A 26,674-nucleotide genomic window follows, 5' to 3' on the forward strand; every position below is an offset into this window, starting at 1 on the left:
GCCAGAAAAAGAACACATTTAAAAATGAAGTGTTTCAAATTTGGGACAAGAATCAATTGAGTTTAAGAGTAGGGAGAGTCATTGGCTTTGGTATTGGTCTTTGTTAGCCTGCGATCCCCTGTAGAGTTGGTAATGGCCCACAGTGGGCCTAGCTTTTACTGTGTGACGCTGTTGGTTTTCAAGTAGAGTTTTAAAAAGTCAAAAATAGGGGCACCTGGGTGGCTCAGTCGGTTAAGTGTCAGGCTCTTGATTTCAGCTCAGGTCATGATCTCAGAGTCCAGAAATCAAGCCCTGCACTGGGTTCTGTGCTCGGTGGGGAGTCTGCTTTAGAGTCTCTCCCTCTGCCCCTCCCCACACACACTCTCTCTCTCTCACAATAAATAAGTAAATCTTTAAAATAAATAAGTCAAAAATATTCAATAAAGTTGCTTTTTGTTGAAGTATGTTCTTGTAGCAGAGGGTAAAAGTAACATTCAACCTGCCTTGTATATGGAGTTTTGCGGTAATAGTAATACTGTTATGTATTCTTACCTCACAACAGACAACTCTCAGAAGTCAAGTTGAAGTGTTATTTCTGAGTGTATGGAAACAGATTTGGAAGGGAATGTTATGTTGACTTAAAACGAGGTCTTCAAAAAAATTAGATTATCAGCATCTACTTCTCCCTTAATTCTAATCAATCTGCTATTGATTACCTTTATTAACATTTAGATGTGCTGAAGCCAGATTTTCGATTCAAAGAACAGAGCTCAAAGTCAGCTGCGGCAGATGATCCGCGGTGGGAGCTGCTGCAGGATGTGTCTGCAGCCCGCCCTGCGCAGAGCTCTGCGGCTCGCCGGCTGGAGCATCTCACCTCCAAGCTTCAGGAAATCGATGCGCAGCTGTTAGCAATACAGAACATTGCCGAGAACATAGAGCAGGATTGCCCCAGATACAGAATGCTAGACCGACACTGTGATAAGGTAGACTTGATTTTAGCTGTTTGTTTCTGAGTTATTAGATTTGTAATGTGATGTAATTTTAGATATTTGATTTTTCAAAATAATGGGAAATTTTTTTTTTAAGCTAGGATTCTCAACCTCAGCATTATTGATATTTGGGCCAGATGATTCTTTGTTGTGGAAGACTGTCGTGTGCATTGTAGGATGCTTCCCTGCTCTTTCCCTGCTAGCTTTGCTGTAATAATAAAAAAATGTCTTCAGGCATGGCCAGATGTTCTCTGGGAGGCAAAATTGCCCCCCAGTTGACAACCACTGCCTTAAACTTTTAAGAAGTGAGCGAGTGCTTCCTACCAGGGAAAGAAATATATGAATTACAAAACAAGAATGTGGCTTTAAATGAACCCTGTTCATAATTGAGTATCATTTTCTTCAGGATTTTTTTAACTTTATAAAAATACTGTTATCTTTATATTTGGAATTCTCAGTTTCTTTTAAATATTTTATACAATGGGATAGTAGTCCTTAGACGTTTTCTGTATCTTTAAAAAATATGCATAAGAAAGAGATTATGTATATTTGTATAGCATGGTAGTTAGACAAATAGAAAGGAAGTCTCAAACATGAATTAATTATTTTGCACAAACCTGTTTTTTTAAAGGAAGTAAAATTTACATAAAATAAAGATTAAGGAACAAATAGTAAAAATATTTTGAATGTGTTAAAGCCTTGTTTTGGGAAATGCAAATTGATCTGCAGGATAAGAATTCCGTCATTGACTTACCTAACAAATATTCCAGGTTGCTAGCAGCTTGACATTTTAAAAGTTGTGTTTATTAGGTTTATAGTATTTCTTTAATTCAAACATTTAGCACATATTAAAAAGTTAAGATTAGACTTATATGAATTTACACAGAAAAAACATGAGGCGGGACTACTGTTATGTAATGATATTATGATGTTTATTTGGTTGTTTTCCTTTTTGTTTTTTTAACCCAGACTTACATCTAGCACTTCAAAATGAGTGTTAAGTGTGAAAGTCATCTTTGGAACTCCTTATTCCAAGGAATCACTTTCAAAATGGCCTTATGTTCTAGTATATTAGACATATCTAGAGCCAAATATATTATGTACGGTCGAATCTAGTCTTGATCCTGGCTTGCTCCAGAGTCCAAGAATCGTTTGTTCATCAATAAACATTTATTAAGCTTCTACTACATGCTGGGCCCTGTGCTGAGTTCTGGGACTAGAAGATAAATAAGGCCTACATAGTCACTACTGTCAAGCAGCTTAGAATCTAACGAAGGAAGATAGAGGTACACACCAGTAAATACACATGAACAGGGTGCGGTGAGAACACTGCAGGTACTCATGACCTGTGGTGGCTGGACAGGTAAGTAAGTGAAGCTGTGGCGTCAGAGATGGCTTTGTAGAGGTCACTCTGGAGTTGGTAATGAGTCGATATTCACCAGTTAGATAAGGAAGGGCTGATGAAACATAGGGAGAGGTTTGATGGTATTGGGCTCTAAGACATCTGGCAGTAGAGCTAGGTAGGGGTAGATAAGGAATGATGGAAAGTATTGTTTGCCATGTCAAGTGGTTAGGATTTTGTCCTATGCTATAAATAGGCAGGAGGGAGCCATTGAAGAATTTTCAGCAGTGAAATGATGTGATCAGATGCTCTGGCAGCAGTGTGGAGGGCACACTGGAGAGGATAAGGCTGAGAACAGGGAGATCAATTGGGTTACAGTGATTCTAAACTGACTGCTCATGAGCGTCATCTAGGGAACTTGTTAAAAATGCAGACTTGTGAGCCCACACCCCTGAAATTCTGATTTTAAGTAATTCTGGGGTGGGACCCAGGAATTTGTGTAATTAATAAGCTTCACGAATAATTCTTATGCAGCTAGTTCTATACTGGATTTAATGACTGATGTTTGGGACCCGCTGAATACCAAGCCAAGAAGTAATGGTAATCTGAACTTTAGCATTGGGGATAGAGAAAGATGTAGCAGGACTCAGAGGGTACTGGGCTATGGGAAGGTGAAGAGTAGATTCGGTGGTACCCAGATTTCGAGCCTGGGTGAATGGTGGAGTCATTTTCCAAACTAGGGAAGAAGTCTGTGTGTTTTGGGGAAAGAGGGACATAGTGATTTCGGTCAGGAACATCTTGAATTTGAGATGTTGTGAGATTAGTAGGCAGTTGGATATATGCTTCTGGAGCTTAGGAGCTAGATGTGGGTTGATGGTACAGATTTTTAGAGTCCTTAGGAGGAAGTTCAAATCATAACAGGGCACTCACCCAGAGAATGAGGAGAAAAAGAGGGTAAAGGACAGAATTCTGTGGGTAGGTGAACTTTTAAAGATGATTCAACAACAAAGCTTGAGGAAGAGCATTCTGAGGTAGTTATGAGACTCAGGAGAAAGCAAACCAAAGGAAGAGTCTCAAGAAGGAATTTCCGCAGATCTGGATACATTAGATAAAAGGACAGCTGTGCATGTCATGATCTTTTTAAAAAATATATATGCCAGCCCTACTGAATCTGGGGTGGTACGCTGGGGACAGAGGAGGGGGCAGTGGCTTGGCAGGAGGGAGGGTATAGATCACACACATGTGTTTTAAAAAGTTCCCAAAAATTCTGTTATGGTTTCCCTTTCAGCCCAAGCCTTTTAATACTGGAGGATAGGGACTGTGTCTTTTGCTTGGTAACATGGCAGGCATTCAATACATGTTTATTTAATGGTTATCTTTGCTCTCTCAGTTTTAGATTCTGACAGTAATAAAATCACATTTATATAATAAAGACTTATCACCAGAATAGTTGTTCATAATGGTAGTGCAAGCCGGGGGACAATTTCAAAGGAAGAGTTCTCAAAGGAAGGTTGATTAAGTTCCATAAGTATTTAGTCTGCTAAGGGGACTTCTTTGAAGGAACTAATATTTATTTATTTATTTATAAATTTACAAATTAATTTTATATATGTATATATAAAATATGTATTTATATAAAATACATTTTATAAAAATATATAAATTTAAATTATATAAAATTCAATTACATAAATTTAAAAAATATATATATTATAAAAATATTTTATAAAAATATAAATTTATATAAAATTTATTTGTATATCTAAATTTATATGTGTGTGTGTATATATATATATATGTGAAATTATGTATTTATTTGAGAGAGAGAGAACAAGCAGGGGGAGTGCGAGAGGGAGAAGCAGACACCCACTGAGCAGGGAGCCCAATGTGGGGCTCGATTCCAGGACCCTGGGATGATGACCTGAGCCAAAGGCAGACATTTAACTGGCTGAGCTACCTGGCGCCCCAAGAACTAACACTAATTTAAATGAAAGATTTTGGGATATTGTTTTAAAATGTTCTCATCCTGTTATAATGCACATATAGATACAAAGATTTTGACTCGTTTATTTTAATGAAGAGAACGGACTTTAAGCCTGGGTGAGACAGAGGGATACTTGTGGACAAGCCCTGACTAGGGGCTTTGAAGACCTTGGTTCAAATCCATGTCCTGCCACTAAGAAAGTCACTGAATTTCTCTGGGCCCTGTTCTCTCATTTTTAAAATGAAAGGTTTTGTCTAAATGGTAGCTAATGTTCCTCCCCAATCTAAAATTATATGATGTTGTTTTCCTTATCATGCCTAAAAAGGTTGAATCATTTAGACTACAAATAAGTAAAAATTTCCTTCTCTTCATCCATCCCCACATTTAGCTCTTTTTGGATTTAATCTCATTTCTTTCGCTTGTTGCCCTAATATTTAAAAGGTACATAAGATTATTCAACAATATTGTGGAATTATCAAACTACAAACTATAAAATCTTAAGTTATTTTGTTGTGTGTGTTTTTCTACAGGTTGAACCTGAAGATCACATTGCATTGTCTTCTGGTCCTGAATCTGAAAAAACAGGGGCCTCAAAAGCCATTGGCATTTCTGAAGGTGTGTGTGTGTGTGTGTGTGTGTGTGTGTGTGTGTGTGTGTGTGTGTGGTGGGTTGGTGGGGGGACTGAAGCCTTGCTTTGAAAGAATAAGCATTGCCCTTTGGGAACTACAGAGCTAGGAATAGTTTTCATTGGTGAGCTGAAGCCCGCAGTGTCCTAATTGTTAGATTAGGATTATTTTTGTGATAATGTGATTGGCTCCCACCCAGGCCATTTTTTCCCTGAGAAGCCAATGCCACAGCCTCTTGAGTGGGGCACCGCCAGCCACACACTTGCCGAGGGTTGCACAGAGCTTGGGGTTGAGGTTGCTGTTTGTCCCTGGTCAACTGCAGAGCTGGAATTTGAGGTTCTGGTTAAACGGCCAGGCAGTGGTGAAATAGTATATGTTTGCATTTCTTATTCAAAGAATGAAATTAGGGTAGTTACTTAAAAAAATGTCTACTGTATCTATAGTTGTTTATCCTTACGTTCTCTTTCATTCAGTCTTGACAGCAATTTAATGCATTTTCTTTTTCTTACTTTCTTTTTTTAAACAGGCTTTGGTTTGATTCTGTTAATTTTCTTTTTCATAAATTTCTACCCCTTTGCTTAACTATTTCTTCTGTTTTTGTAGGCTTAACCTGTTGCCTTTTTCCTAACTTCATTCTTTCTTTTTTTCTAATATATGTGTTTGAAGCTAAACGTGTTCCTTCAAGGACCCAGGCAAGAGCTCTGGTACCCTCCATGTTTTGGGGTTGTTTTGATCTGAATAGTTTGTATTAAGATGTCTTCTTTAGCTCATAAAAGGGATTTTTAGCTTTCCAGTATTATGGGGTTTGGGCTGTATTTTTAACTTATTCCCATTTTCGTTGCATTATGATTAGATGAGTGTATGATAATAGTAATTCTTAGATATTTGTTAAAATTTCCTTTGTGGCCTGGGATGTATAGTCAGTTTTTGTAAATGTTTATTTGAAAAGAATCTTCATTTTCTGTTGGTTTATGTAGGATGTGTGTGTATGTGTGTACATGCATGTATGTGTGTGTACGGATGTATGTTTAGTCAAGCTTTTAAATTGTATATGTATACATATGTATGTGTAATCAAGCTTTTACATTGCCCAGATTTTCTGTATTCTTTGTGATTTTTTTAGTCTGCTTGATCTATTCATTGCTCAGAACGATGCATTAAAAATTGCCCACAGTGATTGTGGACTTTCTCCTTGTGATTCTGTTAAATGTTGCATTATATAGTTGAAGCTATGTTATAAAATGATTATGTTCCTGATTGTTATATTTTTTGTTGAATTTTGCCCCTTTTCCCCAATAATGTTTTTAGACTCAGTCAGTTTTGTCTAATATTCATATTTCCCTGCTTGCTTTTCCCTGTTGTATCTTTTTTGATACATTTAATTTTTAAAAAATTTATCATGGAAAATTTCAAAAGAAGACAGAATCATATAATTAACCTTCACGTACCTATAACCACCTTTAACAATTATCATCTCATGGTCAATCCTCTTTTATGTGTACACCCACCTACTCCTCCCACCTTTTCCTGGGTGATTTTAAAGCAAATCCCAGATAGCACCTACCTATAAATATTTTATAAACATGTCTAAAAGATAAATTTTCTTTTTTAAAAACACAGTCATAGTAATATTATTGCTCCTTTTTAAAAAAACCTTAATATTGTCATGTATCTAATCAGTGTTTCAGTGTTGTCAGCTATCTCATTTTTAAAAATAGCTTATTTTTTATTCTAGCTGGAATCCGAGTGAAGTCCATACATGGCAGTCATTTGATGGCTTATAAGTCTCTTTTAACTTCTTGGTACCTTCTCTCTCTTTTTCCCCTTGCAATTTATTTGTTGAAGAAACATAGATGTTTGTCTTGAAGTGTTTTTCAGAGTCTGGATTTTGCTAATTGAATCTCTGTGGGGTCATTTCACATGTTTCTTTCTCCCCTGTATTTTCTGTAAGTTAGATATTCCTTTATTTTCAAGCTGAGTGATTATGTTGTAGTTGTGTCCAGTGTATAACTAGATTTCATTTTTAAAAATAGTTAATTTGTGTGTGTTAATCATCAAATATAATTATATTATGTATATTGTGATTACTGATATGTTTGTGCTTATTTCTATAATCTCATTTTGTGCTTCCTATTTACTATGTATTTTTTTCTTTACTTTTTCACCTTTACTTCTTTCCTTCTATTGGATTGAGTTTTCTGTATTCTCTCTTTTCCTCTCCACTGATTCAGAAATTAGACATTCTATTTTTATTTATATTTATTTATTTAACAATAATAACAGAAATCATTTACTTTATTACATGTCAAGTACTATGTTATACTGCTAAGTTACACATATATGTGATTTAATTTCACCTCAGATCATCAAAAAATGAAGATTTAGTTTTTAATTTCCCTCATTTTTTATTTTTATTTTTTAATGATTTTTGTTATATTAGTCACCATACAGTACATTCTGTTTTTAATCTCTTAGTGATTATTCTTGAATGTTCAACATTCATAGTTGAAATAAGATTTAAGGCAAATATATTTACCTCCTAAACAATATAGGGACTTAAGAGCTTTTAACACTGATCTGCTCCCTCCCATCTTCCCTGATACTGTTTTCTAGTATTTTAGATCTACTTTGTTTTTAACCCTCCCAGTTAGTCTCCCAAGCCTTTTCAGTCAGCACTTACTTGAACTTATTAGCATATTTTCCAGTTTCTTTGCCTTCAGTTGCTTCTTTTTAAAAAATTTGTAACTCAAATAATGTATATATGTGAGCCATAAATGTATAAAACCAAAACACAAGTTTCATGAAGTAATATTTACCCTTATTGCCTGAGATGCACTCTGGCAAAATTTCCTATTCTCTGGTATTGTTGCTCTTTGCATCTGCTTTCTTGAGGGTTGCTTCCTTCTTCCTTCCTTTACTCTCCCAGCTAGAGCATGTGAGTGGTGAATTCTCCTAGTCTTTGAAAATATCTTTAATTTTATTACAGTTCATGAGTAATGGCTTACAGATGGGGACAGAATTATAAGTTGATGCTCATTTTCCCTCAGCATTTTAAGGATAATATTCCATTACTTACTGACATCTCTAATTGCCGAGTTTACACTACCTATGTGCTGTTTGTCCAGTTACTGTTCTTTTTTTTTTTTTTTTTTTTAAAGATTTTATTTATTTATTCGACAGAGATAGAGACAGCCAGCGAGAGAGGGAACACAAGCAGGGGGAGTGGGAGAGGAAGAAGCAGGCTCATAGCAGAGGAGCCTGATGTGGGGCTCGATCCCATAATGCTGGGATCACGCCCTGAGCCGAAGGCAGACGCTTTAACCGCTGTGCCACCCAGGCGCCCCAGTTACTGTTCTTTTATCTCTGATTGCTTTTAAAGTTTTCTCTATTTTTAGTTTATTTTATATTTTTGATACAAATGTGTCTCAGTGTATGTATTTTTAAATTTATGTATTTTTTAAGAGTTTTTTTTTTTTTTTTTTACTTTGGTTGGGGAGGGGCAGAAGAAAAGGGAGACAGAGAATCCCCATGTGGGTCTCAATCTAACAACCCTGAGATCATGACCTGAGCTGAAATCAAGAGTCGGACACTCACCCAGGTGTCCTCAGTGTATATATTTTAAAAATTTATTCTAAATGAGAGTAGGAATGATTATTTAATTTGCAGGTTTACTGTTGGTTATTTTTCATGCATTTTCTTTTGGAGTATTGCTTCCTCCTCATTCTTCCTGTTCTGTTTTCTAAAATTCCTATTAGAGCTATCTATGTTGGACCGTCTCACTTTATTCCCTTTCTCTTAACTATTAATTGCCACCTTTTATCTCTCAATGATGTACTTAGAGTGATGTACTCAGATCTGTCTTTTAGTTTACTAATTTTCTCTTCTATATCTTTGCTATGGGATTTAATTTTTTTTACTATATTCTTAATGTCTAGAAGTTTTATTTCTTTTTCAAATCTGTTTGCTGGATGTACTGTCCTGTTCTTTTATTATGGTTTCTATGTCTTCTTTTATCTATTTAATGATTTTAGTAATATTTTATGCCCTTTCAGATTGTTTTACTTCATGTGTGTATATTCTCAATTGTCAGATCTGCATACTGCTCTCTTTTATGGTGGTTTCTTTGTGCAATTTGTAATTTTTTTTTTTAGCATGAACTTATCTTTAGGGGAGTTCTGGGTTGTATATGTTTGTCTTTGAAGTGGTTTTGTATTTGCTTCTTGGGATCTACTCAAGTAGGACAATTTGGGGGACAAGTTTTTATACACATTTCTTGGCTTGTAGTTGCTGTAGTACACGATAGTGTAAGTTCAGATCCTATACCTGTTTGCGGTACGACAGAGGTTTTGATTTCTCAGAGTTGTATTATTTTTCTCCTATCCGCTATTCAAGCAGATAGAAAACTTCTTTGCTGCTTCTCCAGGGTTTTTCTTATCCTCATTTTATGGACAGAGCTATCCTTCAATGCTCTAGGCCATATGAAGGTAGCTCAGTTCTCTCCACTGCAGATGGCAGAAACCACATCTTTCTAGGGCGTCCGGGTGGCACAGTCGTTAAGCGTCGGTCTTCGGCTCAGGGCGTTATCCCGGTGTTATGGGATCGAGCCCCACATCAGGCTCCTCCGCTATGAGCCTGCTTCTTCCTCTCCCACTCCCCCTGCTTGTGTTCCCTCTCTCGCTGGCTGTCTCTCTCTCTGTCAAATAAATAAATAAAATCTTAAAAAAAAAAAAAAAAAAGAAACCACATCTTTCTGTATGGACCATCCCAGCATCATTGCCCATATATTGCCCACCTTTGATTTCTTTTTCTTTTCTGGCACTGGGAGATTTCTTTATTTACAGGGCTTGGTTGCATATTAATCTATTTTTTTTAATTTAGCATGTCTTCTGTGTTTTTATAACAGGGTATGAACCTGTCTATTTTAGCTCAGTCCGCCATGTTTCCTGAAACTGATAATAAATTTAATAGTTTTTTTTTTCTTTTTACTATGATGGAGATTAAATTTTAAATATCATATTAGATTATTTCATTATACAGTAGGAAGTTATCAAAATAATATGTTGTAAACTTCTGATATATCTGTTGCCATGTGCAAGTGTTAACTAAGTGTTATATTTTTTTTTCCCATGTGCTTTTTTTCCTCTACTGTTTTACTTTGGATTAGTACATTTCCTGACTCACATGAATAAGGAGGCTCAAAGGGACAAAGAGGAGACTTCAGAAGCTGAATTTTCAGTAACAGAAACTCATTCTAGTCAGAAAACCTGTGTGTTTCCTTCTGCTGATTCGGCTCTCAGCCTTTCCAGTGACTGGAATACAACTTCTCCTGGTATTCTTCACATTTTTCATTTACACTCTTGTTTTCCAGTTTACTGTTACTGAAGAGTATTTTATTGGGAACACATTTGTGAAGGATTTGTGAAGGCATTTTGCAATACTTGTAAATTTCAGGGGTGGGAAGTTAAAAATTGTGCCATTTACTTGAAGAACTGTGTTGTCTTGTCATCTTCCTAAGATCTATTGCAAGCATGTATCATATTCTCTAATAAGATATATGATTAGATCTCTCCAAGTTATTTTGCTAACTTATTAGTGTTAAATATATAGCAACCGGACTATATGGTTTTTACAAAACTTGAGAAATTCAGACTGCCAATATTGAGAACCTGGAGTTTTAATTATGAAAACAAAACAACAGTCCCAGAGACTGCTGCGTCCCAGATAATGCTGCTTTACATGCACTGAGCCCGGTGGGAGCCTAACCTGAAAAGTGGATGCCGTTATTGTCCCCATTGTACAGTTGAGAATATTGAGACTTAGAAAAGCTCAGTGCCACTTTTCATTCTATTTCATTTGGAGCTGACAATAAAAATGCTCTTTTTAGTCCTAACGAATACATTTTGTCATGTGAATAATAGGTCATACTAAATATAGCACTTGGGCTACTGATAGTGGCTTTGAAATATTTTTTTTCTTTCAGCTATCGATGGTCAAAAATGATGAATTTACTAGGTGTTTATAGTATGTTTTATTATTAAAGTAGCATAAGCAGTAAAAAATTCTATTTTTAAATGGTATAGTGGTTATTAGAAGAAAAACTTTTAAGCTGGCTTTAAGTCTTATAATTTTTTTCTCTAAGTTCTTCCTAAATTTCATTTGTATTTTGGTGTCATCCTATGGGGCTGATCATTTCCACTTCACAGAGCTGTGAAGATTGAGTGTTGTATGTAAAGCACCTAACTGAGAACCTGTTTGATTCTCGTAGGTCCTCAGTCATCCGTACCTTTCGTCTGTACTCTAACAGGGGAGAGTTGACAGATGAGGTTATAGAGGGTGTAGAGGGTTCTGACTGTATCTGAGAAGTGTACACTCCAGTTACTATCAGGGAATCACTGGAGAATTCTGAGCAGAAAAGTGGAATGAGGAGGTTTTGGAGAAGACTAGAATGGAGGCCTAGCTGGTTTAGTGAGCTGTTGGATTCATCCGACTGTGCAATAATAAGGGCCTGGGCAGTGTTGTGGGAAAGCAGGAGACATTCTGAAGGCAACTGGCGTTACTCACTGATTAAGTGGATAAAAGAGGAGGAGAAGGAGAAACTAAATGGCTATTTTGTGTTGTCAGACTATAGGAGCAAGGATATCCTAGCTCTGATGTCAGACTCTAGAGTACCTTAAGACCAAATGTAGCAGTGTAAGGTGATGTTGGGGTTTATAAATGGCCATATTTAGGACCCAGTTTTTGACAACAAGTGGAACTTGGTGAGAGGTTTATGCTTGAAAAACAGATGTAAGAGCCTTTTACCTAGTTATATAGTCAAGACTTAGTGCATCTGTTTTCAGGAAGGAACATGGAAAAAGGGAAAATGCCAAAGAGCAGCCTGTGAAATGACACCCTTGAGAGAGTATTGGGGGCCTCCCCCTGAGGGAGATGGGCAAGCAGACTCTGGTGAGGGGCTTTCAAGAGAAAATGAGCGGCTCACAGTTGCACAAGCTACCAGAATGTCAAGAATAAAGATAGAATTTGTTAAGGACTTTGGGGACTTTCAGGTAATATCCAGACTAGAAGGCTGTTTGGGGACAAAGACAGGCTCAAAAAGCTGTACATATAGACCACTTAATAATTCTGATGGTAAAAGAAAGTAGAAAAATAAGAGAAATGAAATCAAACATCATTTCTAGATGGGGATAAAGACAAACTCTTTAATGGTTAAAGTAAGAAGAAAACAAAGGAGTAGGAAAAGTGAGATTGAAAGTATTCATTCAGGATTGTAATAGCTTCTTAAGTTAGGATGCAAGACAAGAAAGGAAAAATGTGAATAAATGTCATAACACATATAAAGATGGATAATTAAAATGTTTTTCTATAGTGTTCAATGTCTAATGTAAATTAAGGAAATCAAATTATTAGTTTTTAGGGTGCAGAATTTAGATAGTTAATGGGTGTTTCCTTTTCCAAAGTTGGCATCTTAGAAAGATAGTCACTCCCCTACTTCCAGTGCTCAAAGCCAGCTCAGATTTCCTCTTTTGAAATTGACTTCCATTTCTTAGCACATTCTTGTGAGTGTTCTTAACAGTGGCAAATAATTTATTTACTGAGGATGGATTTGATTTTCAGTAACAGCCACAAGATTTCCAGAGGCATTTCTGATAAGTGGAGTAGATAATAAGGCTGAGTGTCACTGTTTGGATTAAAAAAAAAAAAAAAAGAATTGTGATTTTAAAGGAATAAACTTGATTTTTGTGCTCAGTAAATTGTGAAGGCAGTCCCAAAGGAAGAGTTTCAAAAATGGTTTGAAAATGAAGTAAGGATCAAATCTTCCTGAGTAACTACTGTTAAAGGTATTTATTTGGATATAATACTTTTCTGTCCTTTGATAAAAGGAATCAGAAAAGAAATTTCATTTCTCAGTAGTCAGACCTTTTATATCTGATTACTCTATACCTACATCATTACCATTTTTTTTTCTTTTAGTCATTGAGGCTTTTCTTAATAGTTAAATTTAAGGGGTGCCTGGCTGGCTCGATCGGTAGGTCATGCGACTCTTGATCTCATGGTTGTGGGTTCGAGCTCCACGTTGAGTGTGGAGGTTACTTAAAAATAAAAAATATCTTTAAAAAAAATAGTTAAATTTAATTAATTGCTGTTAAAACCTCACAAATGCCCTAACTCTGAGAACAAAGATAATGTAAAATCCTTGATTTGAGGATTAATAAATTAAACAAAACGACATGTGCTTAGGAAAGCAAAGTTAATATTAAAAACACGTGGATGTGTAAGTGTTGGGGCAGGGTGGATTTGTCTAAGAAAATCTTAACAAGGAAATGTTCTTGAAAAGAGATGTCAGAACACTTTCCTCCATAATAACTCAATTCTGAGGATTAAACATATCAAAAATTGAGTAAATTAGGTGTTTTGCTTTAAAGACATATAGTTAATATTGGACAAGGTTTAAAAATTATTCGTTGGGTCCTGTTCTTCCAAGTAATGGGTTCTTGGAATTAAATTAGATATTTTCCCAAATGTATTACTTTTAGATCATCAGATCATTTTTGTTTTTGTTTTTTGTTGTTGTTTTAGTAAATTGCACTTCAGTATTTTAATCTGTGTACTAAGCAAAGAAGGACTGTACTTCCTAAAGTATTCAGAGTACTCTGGATAGAAGAGTAATAATCTGAAAATGCGGAGTATTCACTACCAAATAGCATATTTAAGAGGAGGATAAATAGGTTACATATATATGTGTGTGTGTGTGTGTGTGTGTGTGTGTGTGTGTGTATTTTTAAACCTATTTGGAGGTTTAAAAATATTTATTTTTATTTATTTTTTAAGATTTTATTTGTGAGAGAGAGAGAGCACAAGCAGGGGGAGCGGCAGGCAGAGAGAGAACAGGCTCCTCACTGAGCAAGGATCCCGATGTGGGATTCGATCCCAAGACCCTGGGATCATGACCCAAGCTGAAGGCAGATGCTTAACCAACTGAGCCACCCAGGCACCCCTAAAAATATTTTAATTTCTGATTGTATAATTTCTAAATCAGGTTAATAAATGAGAGTAGAAAAAAATTACTGACCCCAAATTTTTATTAATAATGTTTCTTTTCTTTTAAGGTGTGAATAACAGTGATGAGTTATTTGAGAGGTAACTATCTTAAGAATTAATTCACAGGTTTACTTAAGGTTGGGTATAAACTGTGTGTTTTGGAAATTTTGTTGTTCATGTGTATGTGAGCTCTATACTACAGATTTTTTCATGGATGCAAAGGAATATAATTCTCATTGGGAACTGAGTGTTTTAAGAAGCTGAGGATTGCTTTCTTATATCTTTTACTGTTTTAGCATAGGTAACTAGAATGCAGTAGACTGAGTCTACTACATCTTTTATTGCGTGTGAATTCAGCAGGCAGGACAGGTAGAGGTTATCTCCTGAGCCTTATATTCACTTTTTTTTTTTTAAAGATTTTATTTATTTATTTATTTGACAGAGAGAGACAGCCAGCGAGAGAGGGAACACAAGCAGGGGGAGTGGGAGAGGAAGAAGCAGGCTCCCAGCAGAGGAGCCTGAGGTGGGGCTCGATCCCAGAACGCCGGGATCACGCCCTGAGCTGAAGGCAGACGCTTAACGACTGAGCCATCCAGGCACCCCAGTATTCACTTTTTTAAGAGCATGTAAGAAGTCATCAATTACTGATGATTAGACTTCTGCGCTGAGGATTACTGGAAAATAGAAGGAACATTAGATCTGTGTTTATTATTTTTGTGTTCATTTATGCTCTTAGAGGACATAGCTTTACACGTTCATTTTTTAAACTTTATATGTTAATTTTTGCTTAATGTAATTAAATTGTAGATACTGACTTATATTTCTCAAATTGCATTTGAAAATGAAGCATTTCAGTAGATCCACTCCAGATGACTGGATTAACTGATGTTGCAGACATTATTGAGGACCTTATAACAAAAGATGGAGTTTCCAGTGAGGAGCTCGGTTTAACAGAACAACAAGCTAAGAATATCTCCAGGTAATCTTTGAATAATTGATTTTTAACCCATTTAAAATGTTTATGGTTCAAGAATATTCAAAATTGGCTATATTTTAATGTGATTTTTATGGAACAAATACAAAACTTAGGTTTTTTTCTTCTTAAATACTTTTTGTGATGTTTATGTGTCACTTGTCCCCTTCCCCAACAGTAGAGAGACTGGTGTATTTCATATAGCAGCACATCTGTATCCTGGGAGTTTTCCCGAGGTCTCATTACTTTATCTTATTTTTGTTGTCCTTTATCTTTTATTTATTTATTTTGAGATTTTTAAAAATTTCAGTATAGTTAACATAAAGTGTTGTATTAGTTTCAGGAGTACAAAATAGTGATTCAACAGTTCTATACTTTACTCGGCGCTCATCAAGACAAATGCACTCCTAATCCCCTTCACCTGTTTTACCCACCCCTCACCCACCTCCCCTCTGATAACCATTTGTTTGTTCTCTATAGTTAAGAGTCTGTTTTTTTGGTTTTTCTCTTTTCTTTTTTGTTCATTTGTTTCGTTGTTTGTATGAGTGAAATCATATGGTATTTATTTGTCTTTCTCTGACTTATTTCGCTTAGCAGTATGCTCTCTAGCTCCATCCATGTTGTTGCAAATGGCAAGATTTCATTCATCTTTATGGCTGAGTAATATTCCATGGTATATGTACCCCACTTCTTTATCCATTCAATTATCAACGAACACCTGGGCTGCTTCCATAATTTGGCTATTGTAAATAATGCAGTAAACATTGGAGTGGATATATCCCTTCGAATTAGTGTTTTTGTATTCTTTAGGAAAACAACTAGTAATGGAATTACTGGATCATAGGGTAGTTTTATTTTTAACTTTTTGAGGAATCTTCATACTGTTTTCCAGAGTGGCTGCACCAGTCTGCATTCCTACCAACAGTGCACAAGGATTCCTTTTTCTCCACATCCTCACCAACACTTGTTTCTTGTTTTTTATTTTAGCCATTCCGACAGGTGTGAGGTGATATCTTATTGTGGCTTTGATTTGCATTTGCCTGATGATGAGTGACGTCGAGCACCTTTTCATGTGTCTCTTGGCCATCTGGATGTCTTCTTTGGAGAAATGTCTGTTCATGCCTTCTGCCCATTTTTTAATTGGATTATTTGGGGTTTTTTGGTGTTGAGTTGTGTAAGTTCTTTATATATTTTGGATACTAACCCTTTATTGGATATGTCATTTGCAAATATGTTTTCCCATTCAGTAGGTTGTCTTTTAGTTTTGTTGATTGTTTCCTTTGCTGTGCAGAAGCTTTGTATTTTGATGTAGTTCCAATAGTTTATTTTTGCTTTTGTTACCCTTGCCTCGGAAGACATGTAGAAAAATGTTGCTATAACCAGTGTCTGAGAAATTACTGCCTGTACTGTCTTCTAGAATTTTTATGGTTTCAGGTCTCCCATTTGGGTCCTTAATCCATTTTTAATTTATTTTTCTGTTGGGTGTAAGGAAGTGGTCCAGTTTCATTGTTTTGCATGTTGCTGTCCAGTTTTCCTAGCACCATTTGTTGAAGCAACCATCTTTTCCCATTGCATATTCTTTCCTGATTTGCCAATGATTAATTGACCATATAATAGTGTGTTTATTTCTGGGCTCTCTGTTCTGTTCTATTGAGCTATGTGGTTGTTTTTGTGCCAGTGCCATACTGTTTTGATTACTGCAGCGTTGTGGTATATCTTGAAATCTGGTATTGTGATACCTCCACCTTTGTACTTTTTCAAGATTGCTTTGGCTACTTGGAGTCTTTTGTGGTTCCATACACATTGTGGGGTTATTTCTGAAAAATGCTTTTGGTATTTTGATAGGGTTTGCACTAAATCTGTAGATTGCTTTGGGTAGTATGGACATTTTAACAATATTTGTTCTCCCAATCCGTGAACATGGAATATCTTTCCATTTGTTTGTGTCATCTTCAATTTCTTTCATCAGTGTTTTATAGTTTTCAGAATACAGGTCTTTCACCTCCTTGGTGAGATTTATTCCTAGGTATTTTATTATTTTTGGTGTAATTGTAAATGGGATTGTTTTATTAATTTCTTTTTCTGCTACTTCATTATTAGTGTATAGAAATATAATGAATTTCTGTATATTGATTTTGTGTTCTGCACCTTACTGAATTCAATTATTCTAGTTTTTTGGTGAGTCTTTAGGGTTTCCTATGTATAGTATTATGTCATCTGCAAATAATGAAAGTTTTATTTCTTCCTTACCAATTTGGATGCATTTTTTTCCCTTTTTCTTGTCTGATTGTGTGGCTAGGACTTCCAGTACTATGTTGACTGCAAATGGTGAGAGTAGACATCCTTGTCTTGTTCTGATCTTAGGGGAAAGCTGTCAAGTTTTTTGGTTTTTTTTTTTTTTTTTTTTTTTTTACTATTGAGTATGACATTAACTGTGGGTTTTTCATATATGGCCTTTATTATGTTGAGGTATGTACCCTTTAAACCTACTTCATTGAAGGTTTTTGTCATGCATGGACGTTGTACTTTGTCAAATGCTTTTGGTGAATGATTTTTTTAATGTACTATTAATTTGGTTTGCTAATATTTTGTTGAGGATTTTTGCATCTGTGTTCATCAGAGATATTTGCCTGTAGTTCTCTCTCTTTTTTTAAAAAGATTTATTTATTATTTTAGAGAGAGAGCTTGGGGGGGGAGGGAGGGAGAGAATGTCAAGCAGACTCCCCGCTAAGCATGGAGCCCAATGCAGAACTCATTCTCACAACCCCTGAGATCATGACCTGACCTGAAATCAAGAGTCAGGTGTTTAACCAACTGAGCCACCCAGGTAGCCCAGTAGTTCGTTCGTTCGTTCTTTCTTTTCTTTTCTTTTCTTTTCTTTTCTTTTTTCTTTTCTTTTCTTTTCTTTCTTTCTTGTGTCTTTATCTGGTTTTGGTATTGAGGTAATGCTGGCCTTGTAGAATTAATTTGGAAGCTTTCCTTCCTCTTCTATTTTTTGGAATAGTTTGGGAAGAGTAGATATTAACTTTTCTGTGCATGTTTGGTAAAATTCATCTGTGAAGCTCTCTTGTCCTGGACTTGTTTGTTGTAAGTTCTTTGATTATGGATTCAGTTTCATGCTGGTGATCAGTCTGTTCAAATTTTCTATTTCTTCCTGGGGCGCCTGGGTGGCACAGCGGTTAAGCGTCTGCCTTCGGCTCAGGGCGTGATCCCAGCATTATGGGATCGAGCCCCACATCAGGCTTCTCCGCTATGAGCCTGCTTCTTCCTCTCCCACTCCCCCTGCTTGTGTTCCCTCTCTCGCTGGCTGTCTCTATCTCTGTCAAATAAATAAATAAAATCTTTAAAAAAAAAATTTCTATTTCTTCCTGCTTCAGTTTTGGGAGATTATATGTTTCTAGGAAGAATTCTTGTAGGTTGTCCAATTTGTTTAGCCCATTTATATTCAAAGTAATTATTGATAGGTATGTACTTATTACCATTTTGTTATTTGTGCTATGGTTGTGTTTGTGCTGCTTCTCTGTCCTTTCTTCTCTTGCTGTCTTCTCTTTGGTTTGCTGGCTTTCTTTAATGATATACTTGAATTCCTTTCTCTTTATTTATTTTTAAAGATTTTATTTATTTATTTGACAGAGATAGAGACAGCCAGAGAGAGAGGGAACACAAGCAGGGGGAGTGGGAGAGGAAGAAGCAGGCTCATAGCAGAGGAGCCTGATGTGGGGCTCGATCCCGTAATGCCGGGATCACACCCTGAGCTGAAGGCAGACGCTTAACCGCTGTGCCACCCAGGCGCCCCCTCTTTATTTTTTTGCATATCTATTATCGGTTTTTGATTTGTAGTTACCATTCAGTTTGTATATAACATCTTATGCATATAGCAGTCTATATTAAGTTGACGGGTGCTTAAGTTTGAACCCATTCTTTGCTCTTCTCCCCACCTCCCATGTTTTAGGTGTATAGTGTCATACTTTACATCCTTTTATTTCATGAGTTCCTTGACTGATTTTTATAGATATACTTATTTTTATTATTTTTGTTCCTTCTACTTTTCTTACTCCTACTTACGATTTTTCCTTTCCACTAGAAGAGTCCCCTTTGACATTTTTTATAGGGCTGGTTTAGTGGTCATGAATTCTTTTAACTTTCGTTTGTTTGGGAAACTTTTTCTCTCTCCCGTTCTGATCGATAGCCTTGCTGGATGAGTATTCTTGGCTGCAGATTTTTTTCCTTTCAGTGCTTTGAATATATCATTCCACTGCCTTCTGACCTGCCCAGTTTCTACTGAAAAATCAGCTGTTTGTGAGATTTTCCTTGTATGTAACTGTTTTCTTTTGCTGCTTTTTAAAATTCTCTCTTTAAAGGGGGGGTAATCAGAAGGGGGAATGAAACATGAGAGACTATGGACTATGAGAAACAAACTGAGGACTTCAGAGGGGAGGGGGGTGGGGGAATGGGATAGACTGGTGATGGGTAGTAAGGAGGGCACGTATTGCATGGTGCACTGGGTGTTATACACAACTAATGAATCATCAAGCCTTACATCGGAAACCGGGGATGTACTGTATGGTGACTAACGTAATATAATAAAAAATCATTAAAAAATAAAATAAAATAAAATTCTTTATTACTATTTTTTTGCCATTTTAATTACTCTGTATCTTGGTGTGGACCTCCTTGGGTTGATTTTATTGGGGGATTTCTGTGCCTTCTGGATCTGAATTTCTGTTTCCCTCGCCAGATTTGGGAAATGTTCAGATATTATTTTCTTGAAGTAAATTTTCTGCTCCCTTTTCTCTGTCTTAGCCTTCTGGGATCTGTATAATGCAAATGTTATTACACTTGCTGGTGTTGCTGAGGCCCTAAGACTATTTTTATTTTGTATTATATTTTTCTCTCAACTGTTCAGCTTGATTGCTTTCCATTACTCTGTCCCCCAGGTTGTTGATCCATTTTTCTACTTCCTCTAGTCTCCTATTCATCGCATCTAGTATATTTTTAATTTCATTTATTGTATTATTCATCTCTGATTGGTTCTTTTGTTTTCCATCTCTTTGTTAAGGGTCGCACTGATGTCCTTCGCTTTTTTTTCAGTGAGCATCTTTATGACCATTATTGTAAGTTCTCTTTTGGTCATATTACTATGTCCATTTCACGTGGGTTTCTTTCTGTGATTCTGTCCTTTTCTTTCATTTGGGACATATTCCTCTGTGTCCTCATTTTGTCTAACTCTCTATAACTATATTTCTGTGCTAGGGAAGTCAGCTACATCTCCTGCTCTGGAATGTAGTGGCCTTCTGAAGAAGAGGTTGCCCCGATTACCAGAACTGGCACTTCAGGGGTGTCTCCTCTGAGTGTTGCATGTGCCCTGATGTTGTGGCTGAGCCACTTTTTCCTTCAGTCCCGTTGTCTATAATGGCTTTCTTTGCCTGTTTTGGACAGGGTGTAGTCCCTGTGTTAGTGGGCCAGTCTAGGGTCACCTTGGGCTTGAGTTGAGTCAGACCAGGTGCTTGCCAGAGACGTAGTAGCACCAAAGTGCAGGGCACGTTCCTTGTGTTGTCTCCTGAGAAGCTTTTGTTGGTGGGTGGGGCCTGTAGTCAAACCAGATGTCTGCCTCTACCCCACCGCTGGGGCTGCAGTCTGATCGTTGTGTGTGGTTATCTCTCCCTGGGCCAGGAGTCACTTTGGAGTGGCGTTGGCTCCTGTTGGAGCTGCTCGTACATTGCCAGGCTTGTGGCACAGTTTTGGATGGGCTCTGGCCAAAAGCATATGGGAGGGGGCGAGTCCACAGGAGAGTATTGAGGTGGGATGTGGGTGTTATCATGATTTGAGTGGGTTTGCTATTGGAGGAGAGTTGGAATCCTGACAGGAGGGGATGGGTCTGCAGGAAAACATGGGGGCGGGTGCATTGTTAGCAAGTTAGATAGAGTGTCAGTGTTGTGCTGATTCCTACAGGTGTCTCTGTGTCTAGGCTGGGGGGCAGGGGACAGAAATGGTGCCTGTCAGCTCTTTTGTTCTTGGAGAAGTCTTCCAAAGATCACTGCCCCTCTAGCACATGCTTTGAGATTAGTAAACAAGCCTCCCTCCCTCCCCCATGCCCCAGGCATTTTTCACACTGCTGCTTCTATGCTGTCTCTTATGCTCTCTCTTTAAGGGCAGGGACTCAGTTGCTCTCTCCATGCTCTCCCAGAGCTGAGACTGCCGATTTTTTAAGTTACACCTTTTAAGTCCTACTGATTATAAGAACGTGCAAAATTTAATCCCTGTGGTTTTCGAAGCCAAAAGTTATGGGGATTCATCTTTCCTATGTGGGCGTCTCAGTGTGAGGGTCTATTTCTCTCCCCTCACCATGCCCACAGCATCCCTCCCACCAGCACACCGTCCCTGTGGTTCCATTTAGCCCCTGACTGTGTCTCCACCCCTCCTGCCCTCTTTGATATGGCGTCTTCTCTACACTTAGCTATGGATGGAGTTTGTTCTTCTAGTCTTTGATCATTTTCTGGGTTATTTACACTGATATCAATGTTATCTAGTCATATCCATGGGATGAGATGAGCTTAGGGTTCTCCTACTCTGCCGACTTCTCTGGAAGTTCTCATCACTTTAAGTGCAACATAAATTTAATCCTTTCTTTTTAGAAGTAATTAAAGATTTTTAAAAAGATTTTATTTATCCATTCACTTTTAGAGAGAGAGGGTGCGTGTGTCCACATGCATGCAAGTGGGGGGAGGGGTAGAGGGGGAGGGAGAGGGACAAGCAGACTCTGTGCTGAGTGTGGAGCCCGATGTGGGGCTTAATCCCACGACCCTGAGATCATGACCTGAGCCAAAATCAAGAGTCAGCCACTTAACCGACTGAGCCACCCAGGCACCCCAGCTAAAGACTTCATAGTACTTTGCCATAAATATTAATCCTTAGAATACATATTAAATAGCCTTTTCCTGGAATATTAGGTTAAAATGTTTTTCCTTGCAATGTGTCCTGATCCAAGAACTGGTTCCTGAGAGAATAAAGTCTGGCTTTCCTACTAGTGCTTCCTTGGGATACATCTACCTCTCGGCTTGTTTATATAAGACAGTCAACCTTATGAATGTTATGAATATTTCATCAATAATGTAAGTATCAAGATTTAGAATAAAAATATGGTTTGTACTCTTGAATGGAGAAAGAACTGTAAAAAGAGTGTGACGTAAGACCAAATTATATGAGTGTGCTATGGGAGCTTGTGGGGAGAGTCAGTCAAAGGCAGTAGCTTCACTAGTTATGGTGTTCGAGCTGTATTTCAAAGGACTAATAGAAATTTGTGTTGCTTACAAACAGTAGAAAGGGTATTCAAGGCAGCAAGAATATAAAATGCAAAGGAGTGATGATTAGATATGGGCTGAGAGTTAGATGTGACTAGAGTTCATGCTTCGGAAGGAGAGAGAGGATCTGGCTGGGTGCGCTGGCTGTAGATTGGGGGCCAAAGGCAACCATTCCTTATCTGCAAGCAATAAGGGGGTCAGCAAAGGGCTTTAAACTAGAAATGGGAACCAACTGGAGGTCTTACTTCAGTAGTCTAAAGATGAAGGGGCTGAGAATGGAGAGTGTAGGATAATAATCTTGAGTAAACCTGGAGGCCGTCAGGAGAGTATGAGAATAATTTTCTATTTGAATGACTGAGTTGATGGTGATTTCTTTGGCAAGATAGAGAATGTAGTTTCAGATATGTTATAAGGTGCCAGGAGAATATTCACTTAGTAATATTCATTGGCACATTAGTTTTAGGTCATCCCAGAAGCAAATGCCAAAATAAGATTTAGGTGAGCTGAGATTTATTTGGAGAAACACCTGTGAGGGAGAAAGGGACAGGAGCCAGAGGACATGGGGACAGCTATCAGACTGCAGTCCCAATGTGGATCTGATCCTGTGTTAGGGGTCCCCAGGATCACTTTTAGTTCATTGATTGACAGGAGGACTTACAGAACTCAGAGAGTCATACTCAAGATTTAATTTATTACAAGAGGATTCAAAGCAAAACCAGCAAGGGAAATAGAGCACATGCAGTGAATTCTGAGGGAAACCAGGCACAGGTTCCTAAGAATCCTCTCCCAGTGCGGTCCCAACACGACACAATTCCTCCAGCAGCAGGTTGTGACAGCACATGTGAGATAACGTCCATCACGAAGGCTCATTTAGGGGCTCAGTGCCCAGAGTTTTTCTTGGGGGCTGGTTGAGTAGGCAGCCTCTTCCTGGCACATACCAAATCCAGATTTCCAGAAAGAAAAGCAGGTTTTCAGTATAAACCACATTGTTTGTACCAGTGACCTTCCATTTAGGGTGATGTTCTCCTCTCATGTTAGGTGATGAGTCTGCCCCAAATCCCTGTCTCACACCACCTGTTTCCTTGGACCATTTTCAGTCCTACTTGTGTCAGTTCACATCATCTGAGAAGCAGAAGCCAAGATGGGATTAGATGTGCAAGACATTTATTGGGAGAAAGGCCTGTGAGGGGAAAGGGGAGAAAACACAGAAGTGAGGGGGACCATCAGACCACAATGTCGGCGTGATCCCACCCTGTGAAGGAGAAAGGGAAGGGGGAGGGGAGAGGGCCGAGTAAGTGGAATGTCAGAGTGTGGTGTTCTAGGAAAGTTTCAGCTGGGTCAGTGGTGAGACATCCATCCACACTGCCCATCAGAGGAGTTCTGTGTCTTGCAGGAATGGGCCAGCCATAACATGCCCGCCATGCCCGGTCATCAGCTCAGGCCAGCCCATGCGAAGTATGGCGTGGGCATGAGTGTGAGGCTAGCTCCCCAAGGGCAGCTGTTTAGAAGTCATCTCTCTGGTATAAGTTTTGGAAGTGACTGAGGTAGTCCAGGAGTAGATGATTGGTGAAGAAGTCCAAAAGAGAACCTTTAAAGACATTAATATTGAAGTGAGCAGAGACGAAAGGAGCCAATGTAGGAGGCTGCACAGTGTTTTCAGAGTTAGAATAAGACCCATGTAAGAGAGAGTTTAACACAGAAAAGAGGAGCCAATTGTATTAAATGTTATGGAGAAGTCCAGTAGGATGAAGAGGCTGTTGGTGAGCTTTCTGAGATCATTTTCAGTGGATTTCAGGGAACAGGTTGGAGCAAGTTGATAGAGACATGATGCGTACTAATTTTTGAGAATGGGAAAAACTTTTCCAAATAGGGACGCCTGGCTGGGCTCAGTTGGTGGCACAGGTGACTCTTGATCTCAGGATTGTGAGTTCAAGCCCCATGTTGGGTGAAGAAATTACTTTAAAAAAATCTTTAAGAAAAATCCCTTTCCAATAAACAGTATTTAGTTGTGATACTACTTAGAGCCATAAAAAAATGTAAAATCAAGTGATGCCCTGCCTGCTAAATTTCTCAGAATTCAGCATTCTTCTGGTAGACGAACACAAAGAACTGAGAAGGAAAGAAGAGAAATTCAGGTGTGGATGAAAAGAAAACGCAAGGAACGAATGGCAGAGTACTTACACCAGCTGGCAGAGAAGAGAGGGCAAGAACATGACCCTTTCTGCCCGAGGAGCAATCCAGTAAGTGTGCAGTATCAGGGGCGATGGGATTAGCACCGAATATGTGCAGGTTTTCCCTGGCAAATATTCAAGAAAAGGATTAACGTAATTTGGATGCATTTTTTATTAGACAGAAGTGTCACCATTTTCTTTGTCAGAAAATGTGAATTACCTAACCAAACTGTAGCAAGGTATTCTACAAACCATGCTCTGTTGAACTATCTTAGATCCTTCTTCTTCCGCAGGCTAATTATGGCTCCAGCCGACTTTAACCAAGTGAAGAGGTTGAGTGATTGGCAACCAGCTGGAGCTGTTCCTTAATTTCCAGTGAGAGTCAGTGGCAGCTGAACAACTGACTGTGTGTGTAGCGAAGCCATTTTAAAAATCAATTTTGCATCCAGGAGTTACCTACAAAAACTAGAGTGTGGTCCAGGCAGATACCAAGGGTGCAATGGTGTGTGTGCGTGCATGTCAGGTGCCCCCTGAACTGTCAGCATTTATTTCCTGAGCCCTGACTGGAAAGCACCACGGCTCGGTCAGAGGCAGTATTCTTCAGAAGGTGAAATAAAGCAGCGGTACTTTGATAATCACATTACCATGAAAATTACATTTGAATTATACTTACAGTTTTTTACTTGGTAATTTGAGATAAAATATAATAGTACTTAATTTTTTCCAGCATCATTAGGGAAACATATTCTATGAAAGTGAATTTTCCAGATAAGGCTGTTACATTTAAGCATCAAATGGTGCAAACGTAGGCGAACTATTATGTAAATTGCATACGTTACTGAACTTGTGTCTGGAGAAAGCATGTTGATGTTAATATACCTTTTTTTTTTAAGAGAGAGCGCATGCGTGCACGTGCAAACGCACACACACGTGCGCGCGTGCGCGCACACACACACACAGGAGCTGGAGGGAGGGGCAGAGGGAAAGGGAAAGAAAATCTTAAATCAGTAAGATGTTGGGCATGGAGCCCGACATGGGGCTCCATCTCACGACCCTGAGATCATGACCTGAGCCCAAATCCAGAGTCAGACGCTAAACCAACTGAGCCGCCCAGGTGCCCCCATGTTAATTAATAGAACATTTTGTGGAGAGTGTTAAGGACCCGGTAATGACCTTCAAGGCTACTGAGGTACCTGACTAGAATCTTCAAGTGCATGTGTTTATGTGTGTGTTCCTCCGCCCCACGGGGGAGGGAGGTTCTGCTATAACCCTCTCTGTCAACCAAGCAAATACCCAAGATAGTTAGAATTCTGTCCAAATTTAGAACAAATGAACTCTGAGGGCACTGGGATTGCTTGGTTCATCAACTTTGTGACCTCTCCTTCACAACGCAAACGCCTGCTTATTTTTAGCTTCTATTTAGGTGAAGGTATGGGTTTAGTGAGGGGTTAATGTAATTAAAAATTTCATTTGAACTTATATCAGAAATTAATAAGATCTTTGTTACTGCTTCCGTGTAGAACCCACAGAGAGTGAATGCACTTGTGTGTGCACATTTTTATATACACAATTGTGTGTAAAAGGACTTCATTAGTAACTCAATAGTAATTCAATGTTCTGGAATAAGACACTTGCTAGTTTGCCTCATGGTGCCTAAGTTTTGAAGAGTTTACAAGTCACAGTGATCATACTACAGTAGGTTACTGGTAGACTTTTTAAAACGTCAAAATGATAGTTTTAAAGGTCTAACTCCTTTCTGCTTTATCAAGCACACTGTTAGATTAATCACAAGACTGAGTATGAAGTGTATGTCTTCATCCTTAAAATGTTCTTGTTTTCCATCTTAAATGCAGCTGACACTATATGTTAATTGAATTTAAATTAAAAAAGAAAAAAATAAATTCAGCTGATAAGTTCTCTCCTTTTGAGAAAATACATGAGTTTAGCTACTAAAGTGGATTTTGCATTCCACTTTATATTAAACTAGATTTTAATTATGTGATGCTTCAACATTTTCATGTTTTGTGCTTGGGATAGAAAGCTTTGTCAAATATGACATTTTGCGCTGTTTCCTGAATAGCAAAAATATGTTTTAACCTATTAAAATTGATTCGTGAATTTTCATGTTTTCCATGGATCACAATGGCTTAATTATTTGAACTGAACATTAATGGACTAACCAGGTATTTCTCATGCAGTTTTATATGACTTCACGGGAAATCAGGCTGAGACAGAAGATGAAGAATGAAAAGGACAGGTGAGCTGGGTAG

At 37.9% G+C, this 26,674-nt stretch overlaps 1 protein-coding gene across 11 annotated transcripts in view; it reads left to right on the top strand.

Annotated features, from left to right (window-relative positions):
- Window positions 1–26,674, top strand: part of CPLANE1 (ciliogenesis and planar polarity effector complex subunit 1) — a 146,415-nt gene that overhangs the window by 106,836 nt on the left and 12,905 nt on the right. For 8 of the 11 annotated variants that reach the window (XM_087867919.1, XM_087867921.1, XM_087867924.1 and 5 more), the window contains 7 exons: window positions 712–962; window positions 4,825–4,909; window positions 10,085–10,249; window positions 14,028–14,058; window positions 14,807–14,938; window positions 24,308–24,473; window positions 26,603–26,661. In XM_087867919.1, the coding sequence (XP_087724045.1) occupies window positions 712–962; window positions 4,825–4,909; window positions 10,085–10,249; window positions 14,028–14,058; window positions 14,807–14,938; window positions 24,308–24,473; window positions 26,603–26,661 (889 nt within the window). Of the gene's footprint in view, window positions 1–711; window positions 963–4,824; window positions 4,910–10,084; window positions 10,250–14,027; window positions 14,059–14,806; window positions 14,939–15,919; window positions 17,610–24,307; window positions 24,474–24,697; window positions 24,813–26,602; window positions 26,662–26,674 lie in introns of those variants that run through there. The other 3 variants (XR_015726876.1, XM_087867928.1, XM_087867927.1) reach the window with 3 other exon arrangements.

This window comes from Ursus americanus, chromosome 15 (genome assembly GCF_024610735.1).
Source record: "Ursus americanus isolate L20-20 chromosome 15, mUrsAme1.1.p, whole genome shotgun sequence".
Taxonomy (NCBI): domain Eukaryota; kingdom Metazoa; phylum Chordata; class Mammalia; order Carnivora; family Ursidae; genus Ursus; species Ursus americanus.